Genomic DNA, 19,938 nt, shown 5'->3' on the forward strand with positions numbered 1-19,938 from the left:
TCTTCGTTCAAGCATGTAGTTGTAGTAGCACAACATTGTCTGACGCAGGCCTTTATTTACAAGCAGATGTTCTTTGTGTTGTGACACTGTAAAGGAGGATTGTGGGAAATTGTAGAGGCACTAACATGCTGATGTCATCTGTGGATACATGCTTTTGTCTTAATTCTTGTGGTCTTTGCTTGGAGACATTTGCGACCCTCCAAAGAATGGGTGCATACATTTGACCAGCCATGGTGCCTCACTGGCTACGGAATTCTGCTGCTTATCATAGAAAAAGAAACAGTGCCTCTTCAACACAGGACACAAGGGAAGAACCACACACACACTGCGCTGACTAACAACTGCATGTTCATTATTTTGTTGAGCCTTTTATACAGAGAACTAAGGCAGTACTCGTAAGGCTATGAAAAGAAAACATGCAAGGGACGAAGGGAAAGAAGGAACGAAACTTTGCACCCAACACATTCTTGTTACAATGCAGTAGCAAGAAAATAAATTTCTTTCTTGGACAGATTTCTTCCCATCTCTAAAGTTTTCCAAGAAAGAAATCAGTTTTCTTGCTATCGCATTTTAACAAAACTGTGTTGGGCGCAAAGTTTCGTTCCTTTTTTTCCTTTGTCCCTTGTGTATTTTCTTTTCATGGTCTTGTTGACACTGCCCTAGTTCTCTGTATAAAAGGCTCAGCAAGATAATAAACATGCAGCACAGTGCGTGTATGGTTCTTTCCTTATGTTCTGTCTTGAAGAAGCACTGTTATTTTTTTCTGTCATAAGCAGCAGAATTCCATAGCCAGTGAGGCACCATGGCTGGTCAAATGTATGCACCCATTCTATGGAGGATCGTAAATGTCTCCAAGCAAAGACCACAAGAATTAAGACAAAAGCATGCCTCGACAGATGACATAAGCATGCTGGTGGCTTTACATTTTCCACAAATGGTGGTTCTTTCCTTGTGTCCTGTCTTGAAGAAGCACTTTTTTTTTGTGTGTGTGTGATTATGCAACAACTAGCCTGCCAGTCAATCCTTGTCTGCTGCTTAGCAAGGGATCATGGGTTCCATTCTTGGCCACTAACTGTATTGTGATGAAGTTGGAGTACAAGAATGGTTGTGTACTTATATTTGGATGCACGTTAAATAACCCCTGGTGAGCAAATGAATCCACAATATTTGATTATGAGGCCTTGCTGCTAAAATGTTGCTTTTGTTTAGGAAGCCCTATCAGTCATTGTATATAAACGTAAGCTGTAACATGAATATGTATTCTAAGTGAGAGTAGCTTTATAGGCATTATTTCTACTGTCTGCGATTTTTTGTTGTTAATTTTGTCTACCTCTGATTGAGATAAGTACCGTTCTGTGAACATATTGTGGTGGTAGCATTTACAGGTTTATCTCTGTAAAAGACTGAATGCTTTATCAAAAGACATATTGTTATTGCAGTGTAGTCTGAAGGCCTCTCGGTACTACTGTACTTTCACCTTTTGTGAAGGGTACTGGAAAAAAAAAAAAACGGGATAAGGAATGGCTTTGCCTGTGGTTTGACATTTACTCTTATCATATTAAATGCACATACTTTAGGTCGTATTAATATATTGCTCATTACTACTTATGATCGTTGTAAGCTTTCCGCTTTGATTTGCAGTTTTGTTATAGTGCTGATTAAAATGTAACTTCATGTGTTCGATCAGGTGACGGAGAGCAAGAGTGTTCTGGAGCAAGCTCTGCGCCTAGCTCGGTGTCTCCAGAAGGAGATGATCGCCCTTCACAACTGGATGGCTGCAACAATGGAAGAAATTGAGAAGCCTCATGAAGCTGATGATGAGCTCAAGTTTGCAGAGGTAAATGGAAGAAACGTGTAATGTTTGAGCAAGTGGAATTTTCTTATGACCAATGTGCACATATGGCTTGCAAGCAAGTAAAGAGTGTACGCTCATTATAAGAACAACCATTGCTTATCGTTCAAAACAGGTCAGTCATAACTATTTAATCTTCTAATGCTTGCAGAAGGAGCTGGAGGTAAAAAAAACATGTTTAAGTTTGCTTTTTGTTATTGAAGAAATTTCAGTAATGCAAATGCAACACATTTTCGGGTATCACTAGTCGTGAATGATTACTAAAACATTGTGGACAGGTGTTTTATTAAACAAACAAATGTAGTGTATGCAGAAATTACTGCATATACCCGTAGTTATCGAAAGCTCTAATATACTAGGCTTCTTGAGTACAACCACACATGGCTTTTCTTACTTTTTTTTTCTTACTGTTGCATATGAAACAGGCCATGTGGCTCACATCTGGTTGGCATTACAGCCTGTCCAATGCCTGAGGAAATACTTGTCCGTGTCTGTCTTGTGCTTATCTTTGGGGCATACTTCTGTCCCCAGGCTTGGTCTCCACTACTTTTACAGCATCTGCCCAATTGCTCCTCACTGCATGGGAGCCAACAGTATATTGCGGAGACACTGTGCTCCTAGATATTGTTGCTGCCACGTTAGGCATCGCTCCTTTACCTCAGTACAGTTCAGTTTTATTTGCTTAGAGACAGCTTTGCTAGGGGTATTACATAAGGGATGGGTACAGTTGATAACATACGCAACAGAAACACAGGTTTTTAGAAAAGCTGGACATAAAAGCTACCTTTCACAAGTACATAAAAACAGAAAAAAAAAAGCCAGTACAAATGATGTGTGAAAGAACAGATTATTTTTTAGCCACAAAACACATTTTTGAAGAACAATGCTGGGCAAGTGATTGCAGCGACATGGTGGGGAATACAATGCTGTGCAGGAAAAAACAAAGACGACGAAAAGGTAGTTGTATGGGAGCATGTCCGTAAGACCCCAGTTCATAGTGATATGTGTGCGGGTGGTGTGATATATGGCTCCTGATTTAGGGAACTGTAGAAGAGCTTATGAAAAAGGCAAAGGCTGGCTTTAGTGCGGCGGTGTGCAAGGGGCTGTAGATCAAGTTTTGCTCGTAAAGATGATACACTTACGTCATTTGAGTAGGATGAATGGATGTAGCTGACCGTGCCATGTGATGAAAGAAAGTTTATGCCACCCTAAACATACCCCATAACTTGGGAATAACTACCTATTGGGAAAGTGGCACCCTGTTAGTGACAAGTGATTCTTGGTTTTGGCATTATTGGGCAGGCATTGGAAAATTACAGATGACTGCCCCCAAAGAGCTAACGGACCTTTCATAATGTTGCAGTCTGCAGTGACGGAAGTGCTGTGCTAGCTGTGCCAAACTGCACCGTGAAAGAAATCCTGCGACAGGCTGTGCAAAATGTTTGTTTATGGCAGGTATTGCACCAGGCCTGCGCCGATCTGCACCTGCTCTGAATTGGGAACACGTATTTCGCGCGCGCGAGAAGGCGCCGCGCATGGCCACCCTTCTTCGCGACTCACTCTCGTATGCTTTCCATCACAGCCACAGTGTATAGACGTAACCATGTTTGCAAACAGTAGGCACTGTCCATGTATTCTGTAGTATGCTAGGCCCTATAGTGTGATTGCGTAGGTTCTGCCTATATTTGCCGCACCCGCTTGTGCTATATCTTTTCTTTCTGGGGGGGGGGGGGGTGAGGTGCCGAAGCCATGATTTGATTATGAGGCATGCGGTAGTGTGGTACTCCATATTAGTTTTGGCTACCTGGCCTCCTTTGAAGTGCACCCAATACAAATTCTTGCATTTTGCCCCCATCGAAATATGGCTGAACGAAATGGTAAGCCTATCTCACTGACTGCCGTAATGACAACCGACGGCGCCTGCAGTCTGGCCGCAGCTCGTCATAGCGTGCTTATTTTTGACAACACCATTAACTTGGACTTAAATAAACGGATTTTCTCGGTTTTGTCGGGGCGGATAGCAAACAAAGCGTAGTGCTTGCAAGCCACCCGAGCTACCTCGCTGATCGCTGTTTGCTTTCTGTCTGTGAGACGAAATGCCATTAGATCATTGCTGGTGATCACGCCTGTGGTTTAGTACTAGGCACAGCTTTACGAAACACTCGCATATTTCTAATGTTGTTCTGTTAAGTACTACTTCATGTGAAGAACAAACTGTAGCAGATTTCTTTGTCACCGTGAGTGGTGATATAAGCAATCGTCTGGGCTGGGCAATATGGTACCGGCGAGATACCGGCCCTACGGCGATGCCGGTTGTGTATAGCCCCCGTAATCTTAGCTGTTGGCCGCGGTCGCCTGATTACTCCCACTCTGTACCAACTGTACATTTCACTTAGTGCGCGAAAATTCATTAACATGTATAGGTGCGTTGATGACATACACACTGCAATCTGTAGCTCTGACGGGCTGCCTGCGTACGTGAACGAGTGATAGGCTATCTATGCTGCAGGTAGCTCAATTCCTTAAGTTGAAAAAAAAATTGTTTACTAAATTCTTTATTGAAATGCAGAATTAACTGTGAATTAAGATTAAGCTTGTGCTTATCTTCATCTTCTTATATAACAACAATAAAATGGAACAGCAAGTTGAAGAAAAATACTTGCATCTTAGTATAATACATATTGAATGCAATATTTCAAGAAGTACTAACTTATACAGAGCTTCCTCTTTGCACCAGAGCAGTAAGTTACTGCTCCAAAGCATTTTTTTTGTGCTCCAAAAAGCATATATTTCTGCTCCAGACTGCGATTTTTCTTGCTCCAAAAGCTGCTGCAAAAGACCGAGTGCCGCTTCCATCACTGACTGGTCTCTCTGCACCGCTGCTTCCACAGGGCAAGCTGCGTGAGCTGGAGCAGAAGAAGCCCTCGATGATTGCCATTGTCGAGCTCAGTGAGGGATTGACAGCGCTTGCGCCTGGGCACAAGCTTCCCTCACTGGCCAACACTGTGCGTACCCTCAAGCAGCAGTGGGCAGCTATTGACGACAGCCTGCGCAAGAAGGTGCCCTTGGTGAGCGCTTTTCTCTGCCGAGTCGCTGGTGTCTTAAGCTGGAACTGCATGGCGAAAAATTGTTGCTCAGCAAAAATATTGGCATGAAGGCACTGCACATAGGTAATGATGTCTGCTTCTGCCTGGTTAACAATTTTACCTGTAAAGAACTAAAGATTGTATTTTAAAGGAGATAAAGACAAAACTTCGTCTTTAGGAGATAAAGACGCAAGTTTCAAGAACTTTCACTGCACTACAACCCAAATATTGTACATTGAAACCTGTGATGTCACACTGGCGTACTGGCGCTTGGTCCTCTACATTATTACTCGCCGAAGTAGCTACCCTGCTGAGTTCTCGGTATGAAATTAAAAAAAAAAATTATGTTTTGCCTTCTTTTTCTCTTCTAGTTATCAACCTCTTACTGCAAAATGAATGAAATAGGGTTCTGAAAGCGTACTTTTGCAGTCTAAGCTGATTTAGTATTTCTTTGGTGACCCTTTAAACCAAAGACACTAAAGAGGAACAATAAATTAATTTACATTGACAAAGTGTTTCCTTCATTCATTTAAATTTTCATTCACTTGGTAGATAGAGGTAGATTACTAGCAGGCAAACTGAAGGCCAGACTTTCATTTAAAAAAATTTTTCTGCCTACACTTTCATGTCGGTGCGTAGGAGGAATGTCATGTATTTCAAAGTGTTGCTTCATGATTGGGCTTTTTTTCGCACAGGAAAAGTTCTAGAAACTTGTATGTTGAGTCTTTTGTTCCCTAATATGATGTCACAGGGTGCAGCAGCAGTATGTAAAACCATGGTTAGTGAAGTATTAATTAGTCTGGTCACGGATTCTTGTTTAGTGGTTAAGTAAGCTAAGCAGAGACTGAAAATCTTATGTGTGTTCATTTTACAAGTACTGTAATTATGTGTACTGTCTAGGTTCCTTCAAGTCTTTCGCTGCAGTTTTTCCTGCTGTAAGGTCACATTGTAATTGTGATAACATTCTCTTAATCTTTTAAATCTCTAGAAGACAGCCATTGTCCTTTCTTGTGATAGCAGTAGTATTGCGCTTGTATGGTTCTGTATCATGCAAACTGAAGCTCGCAAATTCTGTGTGCATTACTTTCTTCACAATTCACCCATGCGCTGGACTCTATGCTAATGTTCTCTGTGCAACAAATCCCTGCTCTTGTAGGGTCCCAAAGATGTGGAGAAGATGTTCTCCCGCTTCTGCAACCACCTGACGGCCATCAAGACGTGGCTGGAAGGGGCTGAGCTTTACTTTGTTGCCAAGACAGAGTACAAGGAATCAGCTGCTGGGCAAAGAAAGCTCAAGGTCAAGATGCCAGCTTTGATTATATATTTTTATTTATTATTATTATTATTATTATTATTATTATTATTATTATTATTATTATTATTATTATTATTATTATTATTATTATTATGCTTTTATGGCTGCAAGGTACATGAAGAATTAAAATACTAAAGAAGTGTTTGATTTGGATGTCATGATGCCTAATGCCATGCATGCATTGTTTTGCTTTTGCTGGTGATTGACAGAATTATCACTGATATTTTATTATCACTGTCGTGCAAGATGCACTTGGTGTATTCGGAACTTTGTGAACATTGTAATCAGTTCAGTAGCATGACTGACACGTCTAATGATATTGTACCTGCAATGCGAATAGCATGACACCTTCTTTAACAGACGCAAGCACCATCAACTACTCTGAAATGTGTAATGATGCATGAATATTATATGTAACAGGTGGGCTTGAACAGTTGTATTTGGTTTGGCAACTGTCAACTGCACTAGCTGCTAGCATTGTCACACTTATTCAGTGTCATTTATTTCAGTGTTTCTGCGGCAGCATTTTCACTACCTTTTGACATTCACCCTCCCTCATATTTCACGCAAAACCTCTTGCCATTATGCCCATGCATGAAAATAACTTGAATATGCAAACTCATTTGGTGGCTAAGCTTTTTGTTGAAAGCTATGCTTCTGTTACAAGAAATGTTTAGTGCATGTTGCTCCCTTTTACAGAATGGGAGCTGCTAACTTGAAAGAATATGCCTGAGTACTTTTGTCATTTCATATGTACTAATGCTTTGCAGTATTTACTACTTAGAGCAAATGCATTGTTTATGGCCTCATTGTGCTGAGGTAGCATCTGGTTCACAAGCTTCCCTGTAGACTCGGGAAGTTTGCTTCAGTTTTAGCATTGCTATGTAACATTTAAATTGCTTGGTATTTGACTGCCTAATGTTTTCTTTGTGTAATTAGTTGTTCTTGCTTGTGCTCGCAGAACTTGCAGATGGAGATGGCTGAACAAAACACGAGGGTACAAATGCTCAAAGAGGAGGCACTTGAGCTGTTGCGTCAGGGACCCAGGTACAGCAAGTCTGTTGAGTCAGAGCTGAGTGCCCTCAGCGAGAGGTGGAATGCTGTGGTCGAGAAGCTCAAGGTTATTGTTCTGTTGTCCACTCTTGTCTGTTCCTTGTGCTAGCCGACAGTGTGCATGCATACAGTGCCCAAATATTAGAAAAAAAGGAAGAAAAAAAGGCACTATGTGGGGTTGTTTTGTACAGTATGGGTCACTGTTAAAAAGAAACATCTAACCAGTGATAAGGCCAATATAACTGGGACATTTCTTTGCCTTTATCAGGAAGAATTGGCTGATTTAATCAGTTGGATGCACAATCAGGACATAAAAAAAAGATTAGTGTGATGGCCTTTATGTCAAATAGTGGCGATAATTGATGGCAGAATACGAACTGTGTGTTTTCTTTAACAGGGGACCGTGCTGTGAATAGTTAATTGTACAGTTAGGTCATTGTAAAAGGGAACATGCAGGCAGTGGGTGACATTTGGGTGCTGCAGTTTGCTGGTTCCCATGGAAGTGCTGTCGATGAACTATGTAGGTGCACGAAAAAGAGCCAGAGTAATCTTCCATATATCATCTGCGGCGAAGCTGTACGTTTCCAGATTTGCTGCCGAAGGGACTTCACTCATGTTTTGCTAATATGTGTTCCCTCTAGCACTGGACCTGCGTGTACATGTAGTACTACAATTTGTTCAGCTTTGACATTCTTCTAGAAAGATGACACTCTTGTGTCATGCATACCACTTTTTTTTTCAGTTTGTTGCACTTATCTAATTGTTCATTTATTGAAGCTCCAAGCATTTTTCAGGCTTTCCTTTATGAAAACTGGGTGACCTGTCTCTCTCTCGCTCAGTGTATTGCAATTTGTGCCGGATTCTTTCTCTCAAGTTTTTGCTTTCATAGGCACATCAATCTTGGGTTCATTGTTGAGTGTTTGCTTTTTCTGACAGTCATCTACAAATGCGCATGAGGCATAAAGCCACTTATGCTACCATATCACGTCAGCCAAGCCACTTGGAATGAAATTTTGTATCTCAGATAAGAAAGCTTATTATAAAATTTTTGGTGATCCGTTGATACCTGGAAAAGCAGGTGTCAGTTGTTTTAGACTTAGGAGAATATGACGGGCCTTAAATCTTGGAATGTTTATGGTACCACTGTGAATGTGAGCTGCCTTGGCACCAATGCACAGCTATCAGGTTTTTAGCTGATTTTTAAAAAGTGTGTACAATTTCTTTTTTGTTTAGACCACACATACCATAGAACCAGTGTGCATAGAGGTTCAGCGAAGCCTCCTGAATGAGCTGAGAGCATCACCTGTCAATCTGTCGTCAACTTCATCAGAGGCAGACTTGTCAGCGATTGAGCAGCTTGAGGCTAAGCTGCGCCAGGTGAACAAGAGGGTTGAAGCTCTGGAGACACACTTCGACAAGGGTATCGAACTTGTCACCAATGATGTCCTCGAGGAGAGTGAGCAGACAATTAAGGTGAGATTATGATGTGTTCTTTGCTCTAAATAATTTATGTTTCCTGCAGAAGCAACACAAGAACATTGAAAAAATGCCAGTGTGGCTATAGTAGATCTCTACAGCCTTCTTGAAGATAGGTTTAAATTAAATGTGAGACCATAAAAACCAGCAACATTGGATGTGTGGGCAGCAGTGTGTGAGCACATGTTTGATTTCCGAGGTTGGAAAAAAAAGAACTGTTTCTTTTTTTGGAGCATGATTGCAGTCAAATTTTTTTGACTGCAGTTGTTCTTATGCAATTAGGTTTTAGGTTGTGCGTCTCTGATATAACATCAGTGATACATTCTGAGTGGTGAAATATTAATCTGCCTTTTCTCATCACTTGCATGCCTTGTTTTTTCTGGTATAAATGGGCTGTCTTCTGCCCAAGCTTCTGCATGAGCAAGTTTCAGCAGCCTCTGATGTGTGTTCTGTAGTTTACTGGTTGTGTGGTCTTTCCATTCGCAGAAGCTCTCATCAGAGATTGAGCACCTTGGGCTGGCTGTCGACCAGGTGTCGACAGACGTGGATAGGGCCGCGCCACGCTTGGGTCCCGTGCCTGCAGCCCTCGAGCGCCTCCGATCAGAGACAGAGGCGTTGGAGTCCAAGTGGAACACAGTGCGGAAGGCAGCCGAGCAGCGTCGCTCCCACTACCAAGACCTGGTGGTACGCTGGAAACTACTGCAGCAGCAAACAGATGCAACCGTGGTGCAAATGGTCTTGCTGCTGAGAAATCTTGAGCATGCACGCACAGTCCAGAGTCGTCAAAAGGTATGTCTTTAATGACAGAGCAAAACAGCACAATGAATGATGTCGGTTAATGATATGGTAGCTAGCTGGCTTTACAGTATTGCAAGGCATTACTGTAAACCATGGCTGAAGCATTCTTTATAATATAAGTTCATTAAAAGGGACTTGTTCCTGCTAAGAGGTCACTCACAGTAACAAATCTACAGACTAAACATTGGTGCTGACAGTGACAGCATTCCCAGCCGCTTATTTAGGATGCAGACCCATGAATGTGTGCCTACAAAAATGCATGCGCAGAAACTAGTGGTTGCTGGTTATCTTGTCAGATAAACTCTGAAAGCAGAAACCACTGCTGGCTGTCTCATTTGTTATGCTCAAGGTTTACGCAGATATGTTCCTGTGTGTCTATATTCATGGGTTCTCACCCTAAATAAATTGGTTGGAAGTACAGCCAGTATCATCATCATTTTTTTGTCTCCTTGTCACTGTGCATCCTTTTATTGGTGATTATGTGCTTTAATAAGGGCTTTAGTTGTCCATCTTTCGTGTTCTGACAAGGTACTTTTAAGGTATGCTCTATGAACATAGTGTTTGTGTGTTTGATGGTGCAGAGTGTATGAAATAGTGAGCTCGTGCAAAATATGTTCCAAGTCAGCACCTGTTTTTGCATATGTGTTCTCTCTGTGTCTTTGTCTTTTGTGCCGTACCAATGGTGTCATTGGCCTGGCCACTGGGAACTTGCAGGCAGCTCTAGAACAAGCTGCACGTGTTGGCCAGGAAGTGTCCTCCCTCCAGCAGCAGGCTCGATCCATGGAGCAGGAGCGAGGTGTGCCCTCAGCGGCCACCCAAGCCCTCCTGCAGCGGTTGCTTCAGCTCTGGAACCAGGCCCAGGGCCAGATTGCAGTGCTCCACTCTCCTGAGCCGTCGTGTCGTGTCGCTGACGGCACGCAGACCGAACAGCCGCTGGCGGTCATTGTAGACTCTGGTGCTGTTACCTGCATCCCCGACTATGTGGCAAAGGTGGCCAAAGTGCGGGAAGCCCTGCTCGCTGTTGGGAGGCAGGCACATTCTCCAGAGCTCTGTGGCAAGGACTTTGAGGACTTTGAGAAACAGGAAGGCATTCTCAAGGTGAGCTGATGTCAGATTTGTAGCATACTGATGTTTTGTGAGTCCTAGCATGTTGCTTGCCACATATTAGTATTTTCTCCTGCAAATTTGCTGAGTGTTTAATTCATTTACATATTGGTGGCTGACTGTCTGTGCATTTGTAATGTGTAGTTGCTGTATGGTTCAGCTGGCCAAGTAAAGGCGCACTCCTTAATGATAGTTGGACAGAGTATGTTTCATGACGCTTTACATTTGTATGGTTGGTGATAAGCTTGATGGTACTTATGCTGAGTAGCACTCTTTTCAGTTTAATGCATGAGCCTAGACTCACTTGTCTAGATGCCTTGTCTAGAGTCTAGATGCCTAGACTCACAAAGTCTAGGCATCTAGGAGCACTGACAGCCGATATCTTCGTGCGTGCTGTGTTCTCTCCACTCAATTTGCATTGAAGCGAGAGGCAGCATGAAGGTCAATTCACTGGCTTTAAATTTGCTTGCTTCTGCTGCCGCGCTTCCTCATTCCAGTGTTTTTTTGACAGGGAGTTTCCACAGTCATCGAGTAAGATGTGTTCATGTTTGCTTGTGCGTGCATGACACCATGCTTGTTAATTTAGTTAGTAAGTGAATGTTTACAAGTTTATATTGCTGATAAAACTACTATCCTTACTTCATATAGCTGCCTACTAATTTGTTATTGCAGTGGATGCTTCGCCTTGTGGGCAAAACTGCGACTTTTTTCGTTGCTTTAAGCGACCTGTCACGAGGCTAGCTTTGGATATACATGGTGGGCTTGAAAATATCACGTGACAATGCGCTAACACATTTACAAAGGGCAGAAGATGGATGCGGACAAAAAGGAAAGGAGGGAAAGGAGAGGGAGACGTTGTGCGAACTTACCATGGGTCTCCCGATTTGAGAAGGCTTTATGGTTGGCCCCGATTGCGGCATGCAACGCCGAGTGACGCAGTGCACATTCCCCACTTTTGTCTGTCACGCAGATTGGCCTTAACTAGCTGACTATAACTCACAAGAACCACCTACCATAAAGACGACAAAACCCTCCTGTTTTCTGGAAGAAAAGTGGAATACTCTCGAAGTGATAGAAGATTACCATTAAGCATAGTATTGCCCACTATTAAACTGAAAACCTCATTGGTATTTAGGACAACTTTGCTATTTCTTCAGCTTGCTTCAGAGGGAAAAAGCACCAAATTCTATTTCACAGACATTCTAGCAATAAAAAAATGTATACGAACTGAGTTGTTATCAGTGCTGGCATACTAATTTGATGTTCCTATCAATAAGAGGAGAGCATACTATGCATCTTGATTCATAGGTGCCTAAGTTGCTGCTAGCTACCAAGGTACTTGTTGAGCAATGTGATTAGCCTGCTGAGCATGTGCAGCACTGTGTTTATTGCAGAAAAATTGGAATCATAAAAGATAGTGTAAAGTTTTCTGATACTCGATTCAATATTTGGGCTTTTTTTCTTGATTCGATTTGCTATTCCATTCGAAATCCACTATTCAGTATTCGCACATCGCTAGTTTTCACCACTAAAAGAAAATGAAATAATATTGCTGTCATTGTGTTTCAACATGGCCAACATCCAGAAACAGTTATTAAGCACGTGCATGAGCTTTAGTGATTGTATGTGGTGTATCTTGCATCCTTCATACCCTTCTTGGTCGCTAGGCGTAATTTGTATATTTGTTAGGATTTTCACTTTGAAAGTCATGTTGGTACAATTATATTACCACAGTCTGTGAAAGAAGCCCTGGATGCCCTCAAGCCTACTGTGGACTCTGTGAAGCAAGAACAGGCAGCCATAATGCAGAAAACAAACGAAAAAGATGCCTTGGAAGTGTCTCGTGCAGTCGAAAAGATGAGTGAAGACTGGACCAAGCTGAAGCAGGTCTATGCAGACCGTCACAGGTATGCTTTTCATCTGTGGGATGTGCAAGTTGTAAGAGTTTTATTGAGATGGAGTTGTGCAAAAAGAAAGATGCGCTTGCGCACCAAGCAGGCTGTAATTTGCTTCTGTGATTGTATCACATAATAACTTTGTGGTAACTCATTTGTTGTCTTGTATCTCCTACATAAAAGCGCCACAAACACCAATGAAAGGTTCACTTAAACAGATTCCTACAGTGCGTGGGATCCACAAGCTTTCTTGTTTTTATTGCTGCATAATTAATCTTGAAGATATCACTAATAGTCATTTGGAATCATTTGTTTGCACTTTGTGCATATGTAGTGAACATGAATTTTTCTCTGTTGCACTTTTTCAGTCGTTGGCTGAAGACACGCGAGTTTTGGCAGCAGTTTGATTCCAGCATTCGTGGCCTGAACCTGTGGATGGAAGAAATCGAGACAATCCTTGTTCAGTGCCACCTTCCAAATGGAGATCTGGACATTCAACTTTCACAAAAACACCAAGAGGTAAGCCTGTTTGATTAACTCAATGTTTGTGTCTCTAGACTTTTGAGGCAGATCATTTTTAATCACATTATGAATCTTAATTTTTTACAGCCGAGCTTTCTTTGTACTTTGCAAACAAATAGTTGACTACAGTACAGATTTTGATCTCTTCAACTATACTATAGGGATCTGTGCACAATTTTTTTTTCTTGTATTAAGTTTGCATTAAGAGCACTGCTTTCACTTGGGTAAAGGCTCTTCAGGGTAGTTATATTTACTTGTGTGTTGAAATGAGAGCATTTTGGTTGAATTAAGTTATACTTAAAAGCACTTTCGCATTGAGCTTTTTCAATAGTCGTTGCTTACTCTTTGTGAGTGTTGACACGATAATATACTAGTTAGAAGGTTTGCTTGAAAGACATTACACTTGGAACCCGATGAGACCTAACCTAACAAGCATGTGTGTATTTTAACAAATTTTTCTTTTGCTTTTGCAGTCAATGGAGAAGCAAGTCACTGAAAAGATGCCACATTTTGAGGATGTGAAGACCATGACGAAGCAGATCATGGAGCAGTGCTCAGCTGCCGATGGTGTGCTTCTGCAGCAGAAACTGGACACACTTACCCGCCGATGGAAGTCCATTATTTCTGAGCTTCAGTCAAGAAGGGAAAGGTAAGTAGTTTTCCTACTGACAGCTGTTGTGTGGCCATTGAACTGAAATGCTGAATTGAGTCTGCTGTTTGATAATCGTGGCAGCATAGTGCCCCATGTGCAAAGTGATAGAAGAGTTGCAGTTAAAGTTAAATATGGCAGAAAATATACATTATTACTTTATGGCAGAAAATATACATTATTACTTTGCTGCTTTATCCATTACTCATGTGAATGCTAGGGAGTAGACTGTGATGAAAGAAAATCTGGTTTAGCATCACAAGTGGGTGATGCACTTTGATGCGTAGACTTCTCTATGTTTTCAATTGTGAAGGGGGAATATTATGGGAGAGTCACTGGAGCATCACTGGGGTGCTATGGTAATGTCACAGGAGTGTCATGTTGCTGCGGCAGCTTGCAGTCAGCCAAGTGAGACAAGATTGAGCAGCAAGAATTACTTATTTGAATGAATTTGTTTATACTGGGCAACGAAACAACTAACAGTGTTAATCACATCTATTGCAGTGGCTTACACATGGTCTTATTTTAGGGTGTTGCCATACACGCCAACTGATTTGATTATTGTTATACTAATATTTCAATAAAAAACTGCTAGCATTGTGGCAGACAGTTTGGTACAAAATAAGTCATGCAGGACTTGTACCTTGATGGGACAGAATCATGCGTCTGATACAACACAAAAGTTCATATGGCAGGAGGATCCTTGTTGAAATTTGCTGTTTGAAAATAAACCTAGGTGCAACACAACATACAGTGCCTTCTGTCCTATTGAAACTCGTGTCGTTTTTGCAGCGTGAATTTCAAAAAGTATGCATTGCTATGTCAGCCAAGTTCTCAGCTTACTAAGTGGGACAATCATATTTAATGCATTAGTTAAAGGAAGGCTATGAGTCCTCATTGAAAGGGTTGGTTGAACTGGATGAAAGGTACAACTATGTTTTGCTGAGAAAATTGCCTTTTTGACCCAGCATTGCTACAGACGATCCGTACAACCCATCATATAAAAAGGAGGCAGATGCTTTGCTAAACCTTGATGTTAGACAAAATGCTGCATAATATGTTGCCTCTATGTGAAATTTGAGTGCAAATGATCCAGCAGTTTATTGGGAAATGCCATATGTACCTAGCGCCATTATTGATGCAACATTTGTTAGTGGTGTTTGCCAGTGGTGAATCGTAAAAGCTTCTCTCACAGCCTGTTGAACTTTCCTGTAAATCTTAAATGTAGTTTGTTTTATTCTAGTCCAGTGTTTCTCAAACCAAGGCTTCCTAGAGAATTTTGGCAATGTGGTTTCAAGAATAATTTTTTGAAATAATGCGGGTCATCAGTGCAACCTTTCTCTTGTTGCGACTCGAGGTGACGTTTGGGCCAGGAATCAACCCGAACCATTAATGAGGACGTCCAGTAGTAGGGATAAAGGAAAAAGGGCTTATTTTACATTATTTACACTGGCTCCAGATACGGAAGCCCTCTCCAGGTAGGAGCACATTAAATGACTGAGTTCAGATCAGGACATGTCAGCACACCTCCTTACTGCACCAAAACTCTCCACTTTTAAAACCATCGTCTTCTCTAGGAGACTAGACTAGAGAATCTGACAGCTGTATCGCCGCCAATCACAATCGTCAAATTGGTTGCAAAACCCCTCCCATGAGCTTGCACCTTTGCTGCCGCATATGGCGCAAGTACATAGCAGTCTGGGAATCCGAGGTCGACACTGTTCCCACAGTAGCCTTTGACATTGGCCCCTTTCATGAATTAGTTCAGCTTTTCAGAGTCAGGTTGAGATAGAGTGATCTTCGCGGTAATCACTGCTTCTACGGAATGCGGCAGCTGCTTTTGCCTCGAAGTGAGCTCTTTTGTTTGCACGTCATAGTCTATTTTGGGTACCATTGTTTGGGCATGCGTTGATGACAGGACGGCCTCGTGGGAAACGTCCAAGGAATGCTCATTGCTGTATTGAGATGTAACACCTTTCTTGCCCATATTTTGCAGGCTCGCAGTTGACAACTCCCGCTCAGAGCAAGTGAAGGAGGACTTGTTGGAGTTGAAGCCTTGGTTGATGGAAGTTGACCGCCTGCTGTCATACACCCCCAATGATGAAGATGACATTGAAACCACAGAGGAGAGGCTTGAGCAGCTAAAAGTGAGTGATGTGCACTTGTATGTTGAATAGAATAGAATAGTATCTATTCAGACATATAAAGAAATGTCCGGGGGCACTTGGACTAAAGGTATACAGCTTTGGCTGACGAGGCCCTGGGGCCCTTAGATGCACTCATTCAGTAAAAATAAACTATAGAACTTTCACACGTGGCAGTATGAGGTAGCTGCTTCAAAGTTACATAGTACAACAATAACAATGTAACATTAACAATGTGTGCTTCAATTAGCAGTAAACTGTAGAAAATTTGTCTATTTCTAATGATTAACAAAATCCTTTATATTACTGCTTTAGTTTCAAATTGCAGGAAATATTACTTTTTTGAGGTACAGTTCTGTCTCAGTTTCAAGTAATTTGAACTTTGTGAAATAGTCTTCTGCCTTGTAGGATTTTTGTCTTCTTCTTATGATTCTTCCTTTTTCAGAAATGCGAAGAGGAAATCGGGGCCAAAAGATCAAACCTGCTGTCTGTCATCCTTGGTGGCTCCCTAGTTCGTCCTGCTGAAGTTGAGAGCCTTGAAGCACGGTTTCAGAAGGTAAGTGTTGCTTTGCTTTTTTGCTTAAATTAAGTAAGCTATATGGATAGCACTAGGTGTGCCAAAAAAAAAAATAAGGAAGAAGAAAAGAAACCGAAATTTTCTGGTGCAGAGCTATTTGATATCAGTATAAAAGTCAAGTATACTTGTACATGACACTTGTACTGTACAATACCAATGAAGCTATTACTTACCTTCTTGTGAAGTTTATCTTTGTTTCATGCTGGAAAAGGAATTCTGTGTTTCATTACATTACCTCAAGTTTTGTGTGTGCTTCCTCTGTTAGGTGCAATAATATGCTAATTATGTGTATTATTAACTTGAAGCTGTCTTTTTTCCCATTTTCGAAGTTAATTTTGGAAGGTAATAGTCTTCTAAGGACTCAAGGCATAGCCAGAAAGAAACTATTTTGATATTTATTGATCTTTCGATGTAAACATTTGCCTCACTTTTCAGGCCAGCACAGCTCTCCCTCAATCACGCAAAACTCTGGAGTTGTACATCCCTCAGCTTACTGAATTCGAAGAGGAGATTGCAGCTGAGCAGCAGAGGCTGAGTGAAACTCGACGAGATGTTGAGAAGCTACTGGCTGCTAAGCTTCTTGGAGATCCACCCCCGGAGGTCAAGGTTAGCGGCCGTATTCTCAAGTTATCCATCAAGCAGAGACAGAAACAGGGGCAGTATTCGCATGCTGAAATTCTGCTTTGCTCACATGGTGTCAACCTTGTCTGCACTCTACGTCATTTGTTTAATCCTGTCCTCTTCACTGAGGATGAGAAACACAGTATTTGCATTCATATAATGTGATCACAAATATTGTGCATGGCTGACTTTTAGAGGTCTCAAGACAGAGAGATAGCTGCAAGGAGGTGCTGATCTGGGGCTCATTGGTGCATGTTGCTTTTCATGCAGTAAGAAATGTGTCTAACATAGAACTGTTTCTGTATGAGCGTATCTTGGTCATCCAGCTACATGAGGAAGACAACTTACCAATTTTAAAAAGCATCTAAATCGTGACTCAATGGCAGGTACAATGAACAAATCCACCAATTCATAAAAATGGATAAGACACACACAAGTGCTCGGAAATGGAAAAATAATGAGTTCCTGTGAGCTTTTAATCGTTCTATCCATCGTGTTTGCACTTACCTTCTTTTTACTGCTTGCAAGCAGCACAACTTGGCGGAAAAGTGGCCTCTAGCCTCTCTGTGCTGCCAACATTGCACTCAATTGCATCACTTTCCATCTTACACACACTCATGCACTGAAATACGGCGTGGTTCATAATAGCGTACAGTGAAACCTCGTTAAACCATAGTTGGCCGGAGCTCAGAATAAGTATGTACTAAACGGTAGTACTGCTTAACCGAAATAGCATGAGATCGCCCACTTACCTGTCAAAAACGGAACTCAGAGAGAGTGTGATGAAAGGGCAAAAACATGCTGTATTTATTCACTTCGCTTGACAAAAGTCTGTTATTTTCATTTGATGCCGTGGCTGCCTAGCAGCAATGAAAGTGGCCTCAAATTTACTGAAGCTGCAAGCCAGCTTTTCAGCCAGCCCCCTCTTCTCGGCAAACACTCGCATAGCAGATTCCTCGTTGGCATTGCATATTCTCCATGCACAGGTGCAGTAGCGCTACAGAAGTCGCAGTGTGGCTTTTTCATTGCGGGGTGCTGTTCTCGTCACGACGATTGCATTCATGAGGCTGACGTAATGCACAGCTTCTGCCACTGTCGGGTCTGAATCGCCCGTGCTGTCGCTTTCCGTATCGTCTTCATCACTGTCGTTAGGTGACACTTCAGCAACAGGCAATGATGGCGAAAAGTCAAACCTCGTAGCCGACATCTTTTCTTGGTCGCAGCAGTACTGCCAAGCAACTTCTTTGCATTCCAAATGCCACACACCGTAGTCAACGGTAGATCGCTGTCACGTGCCAGGGCCAACTTCTTCATGCCACATTCGATCGCACTAACGATGTTCAATTTTCCTTCTATGCTAAGCACCCAGCGTTTTTTATCCGAGCTTCGGCATGACGAGTCCTTGCTTGCATGACACCGAAATGATGTTGATGTTGATGTGGCTTCATGTGCAAATGCACAGGGTGCTTGGAGGCCGTTGTTCCGATCCCTGAGGCTTGTTGTTCTGATGGGCCGCCCGATGGGAATGACACACCGCCGTGATTGCGCGACGAAAGGTGGAAACACTATGTGTTAACCGATGCGCACGCAATAAGCTGGTATGGTTTATGCGCATACAAAACGCATTATGTTCAATGGCCGCTGAGTCGGGGATTTGACTTTACTACTTTTAAAACAAAACTACTGTTTAAGTGGGTTTTGTGTAACAAGGTTTTACTGTACTAGTATTTGGCACTGGTCAGACAATTTTTTTCACATATTTGTGTTTGGATTGGCTAAACCTGCATTTCTTTCATTCGGCTGTTTCATGAGAAGTCTTAAACATAGCCTTGAAGGTTTGTTGTGTATTGTGTGTATAGATTGTAGGATGTATAATACGCCGAATGTAGGGCTTACAGAATATTCTAAATACTATGAAAACTTGATAGAACACTGCAGAAACTTAGCTTTTTCTTCCCATTGAAAAATGAGATGCACAAAAGTAGAACCCAGAGTGAAACTAATATAACAAATAGTTTCTTTTTCTTTGTTTTTCAGATTGCTGAAGATACCCTTTTGAGGCATGGCAACACGATTCAGGAGATCTGCTCAAAGTCAAAGGAAGTGGAAAAGCTGCTTCCTCTGTTGCCCTCGACCAAGAACAAGCTCAGTCATCTCAAGGAGTCATGGGATGCTATTCAACAAATAGTGTCAAGGATAGGGCCACCACTTTCATTAGTCATCGGTGTGTTCATGCTCCTTGTTCCTTTCCGACATTTTGTTTTCTGTATGACTTGTAGTTTAGCCTTAAAACCAATTTGGTACACAGACAGATGTTGACAAAGCTTGGACTGATCATCTATTGCACATTGGCAGTGCATGTAAGGCACAGCAAAGTGAGGGAAACGGTGAGAAAAGGTCAGGGAAAAAATGCAGTAGACATGCACGTGAGAGCTAATAAAAGTCACAGCTACAACACTGCCATTTCAGCAAATTTCAGTGTGTTGATGACTGCAATGCTGCAGGCCAGCATCATTGCTTGAACTAACTTTGACTCATTCAATAAAGGAGGGGAATTTTCTTGCTTATCGTGATTTGATAAACCCGTGTTATCCCAATTCAAGCTAATTGTGCGTTTAACAAAAGGAAACACTTATAATGCTCTTCCTTTGCCATCAAGTCCTTAGGTTTCTTCCTGCGTGAAAACCAAACTTTTCCTAGGTTGTATGAAAGTGTATTTTGCCCTACCGAAAGCTTCTCCAAAGTGGGTTTTTCAATGCTTCCTGAGTATTTCGGATGTTCTGGACCAGTCAAATGGTTTTATACATTCAAAGAGCCGTTAAAATGCAGGGATTTGTGTAGATTCT

General features: G+C 41.9%; 1 protein-coding gene across 10 annotated transcripts in view; it reads left to right on the forward strand.

Annotated features, from left to right (window-relative positions):
• The window catches only part of Dys (Dystrophin), a 494,001-nt gene that overhangs the window by 155,403 nt on the left and 318,660 nt on the right, over nt 1–19,938 (forward strand). For all 10 annotated transcript variants that reach the window (XM_050170004.3, XM_055065913.1, XM_055065915.2 and 7 more), the window contains 14 exons: nt 1,688–1,837; nt 4,744–4,920; nt 6,095–6,235; nt 7,215–7,373; nt 8,540–8,779; nt 9,269–9,571; nt 10,295–10,678; nt 12,419–12,591; nt 12,948–13,098; nt 13,575–13,750; nt 15,747–15,897; nt 16,340–16,450; nt 16,907–17,077; nt 19,130–19,316. In XM_050170004.3, the coding sequence (XP_050025961.1) occupies nt 1,688–1,837; nt 4,744–4,920; nt 6,095–6,235; nt 7,215–7,373; nt 8,540–8,779; nt 9,269–9,571; nt 10,295–10,678; nt 12,419–12,591; nt 12,948–13,098; nt 13,575–13,750; nt 15,747–15,897; nt 16,340–16,450; nt 16,907–17,077; nt 19,130–19,316 (2,674 nt within the window). The remainder of the gene's footprint in view (nt 1–1,687; nt 1,838–4,743; nt 4,921–6,094; nt 6,236–7,214; nt 7,374–8,539; nt 8,780–9,268; nt 9,572–10,294; nt 10,679–12,418; nt 12,592–12,947; nt 13,099–13,574; nt 13,751–15,746; nt 15,898–16,339; nt 16,451–16,906; nt 17,078–19,129; nt 19,317–19,938) is intronic.

Source organism: Dermacentor andersoni, chromosome 6 (genome assembly GCF_023375885.2).
Source record: "Dermacentor andersoni chromosome 6, qqDerAnde1_hic_scaffold, whole genome shotgun sequence".
Lineage (NCBI taxonomy): Eukaryota > Metazoa > Arthropoda > Arachnida > Ixodida > Ixodidae > Dermacentor > Dermacentor andersoni.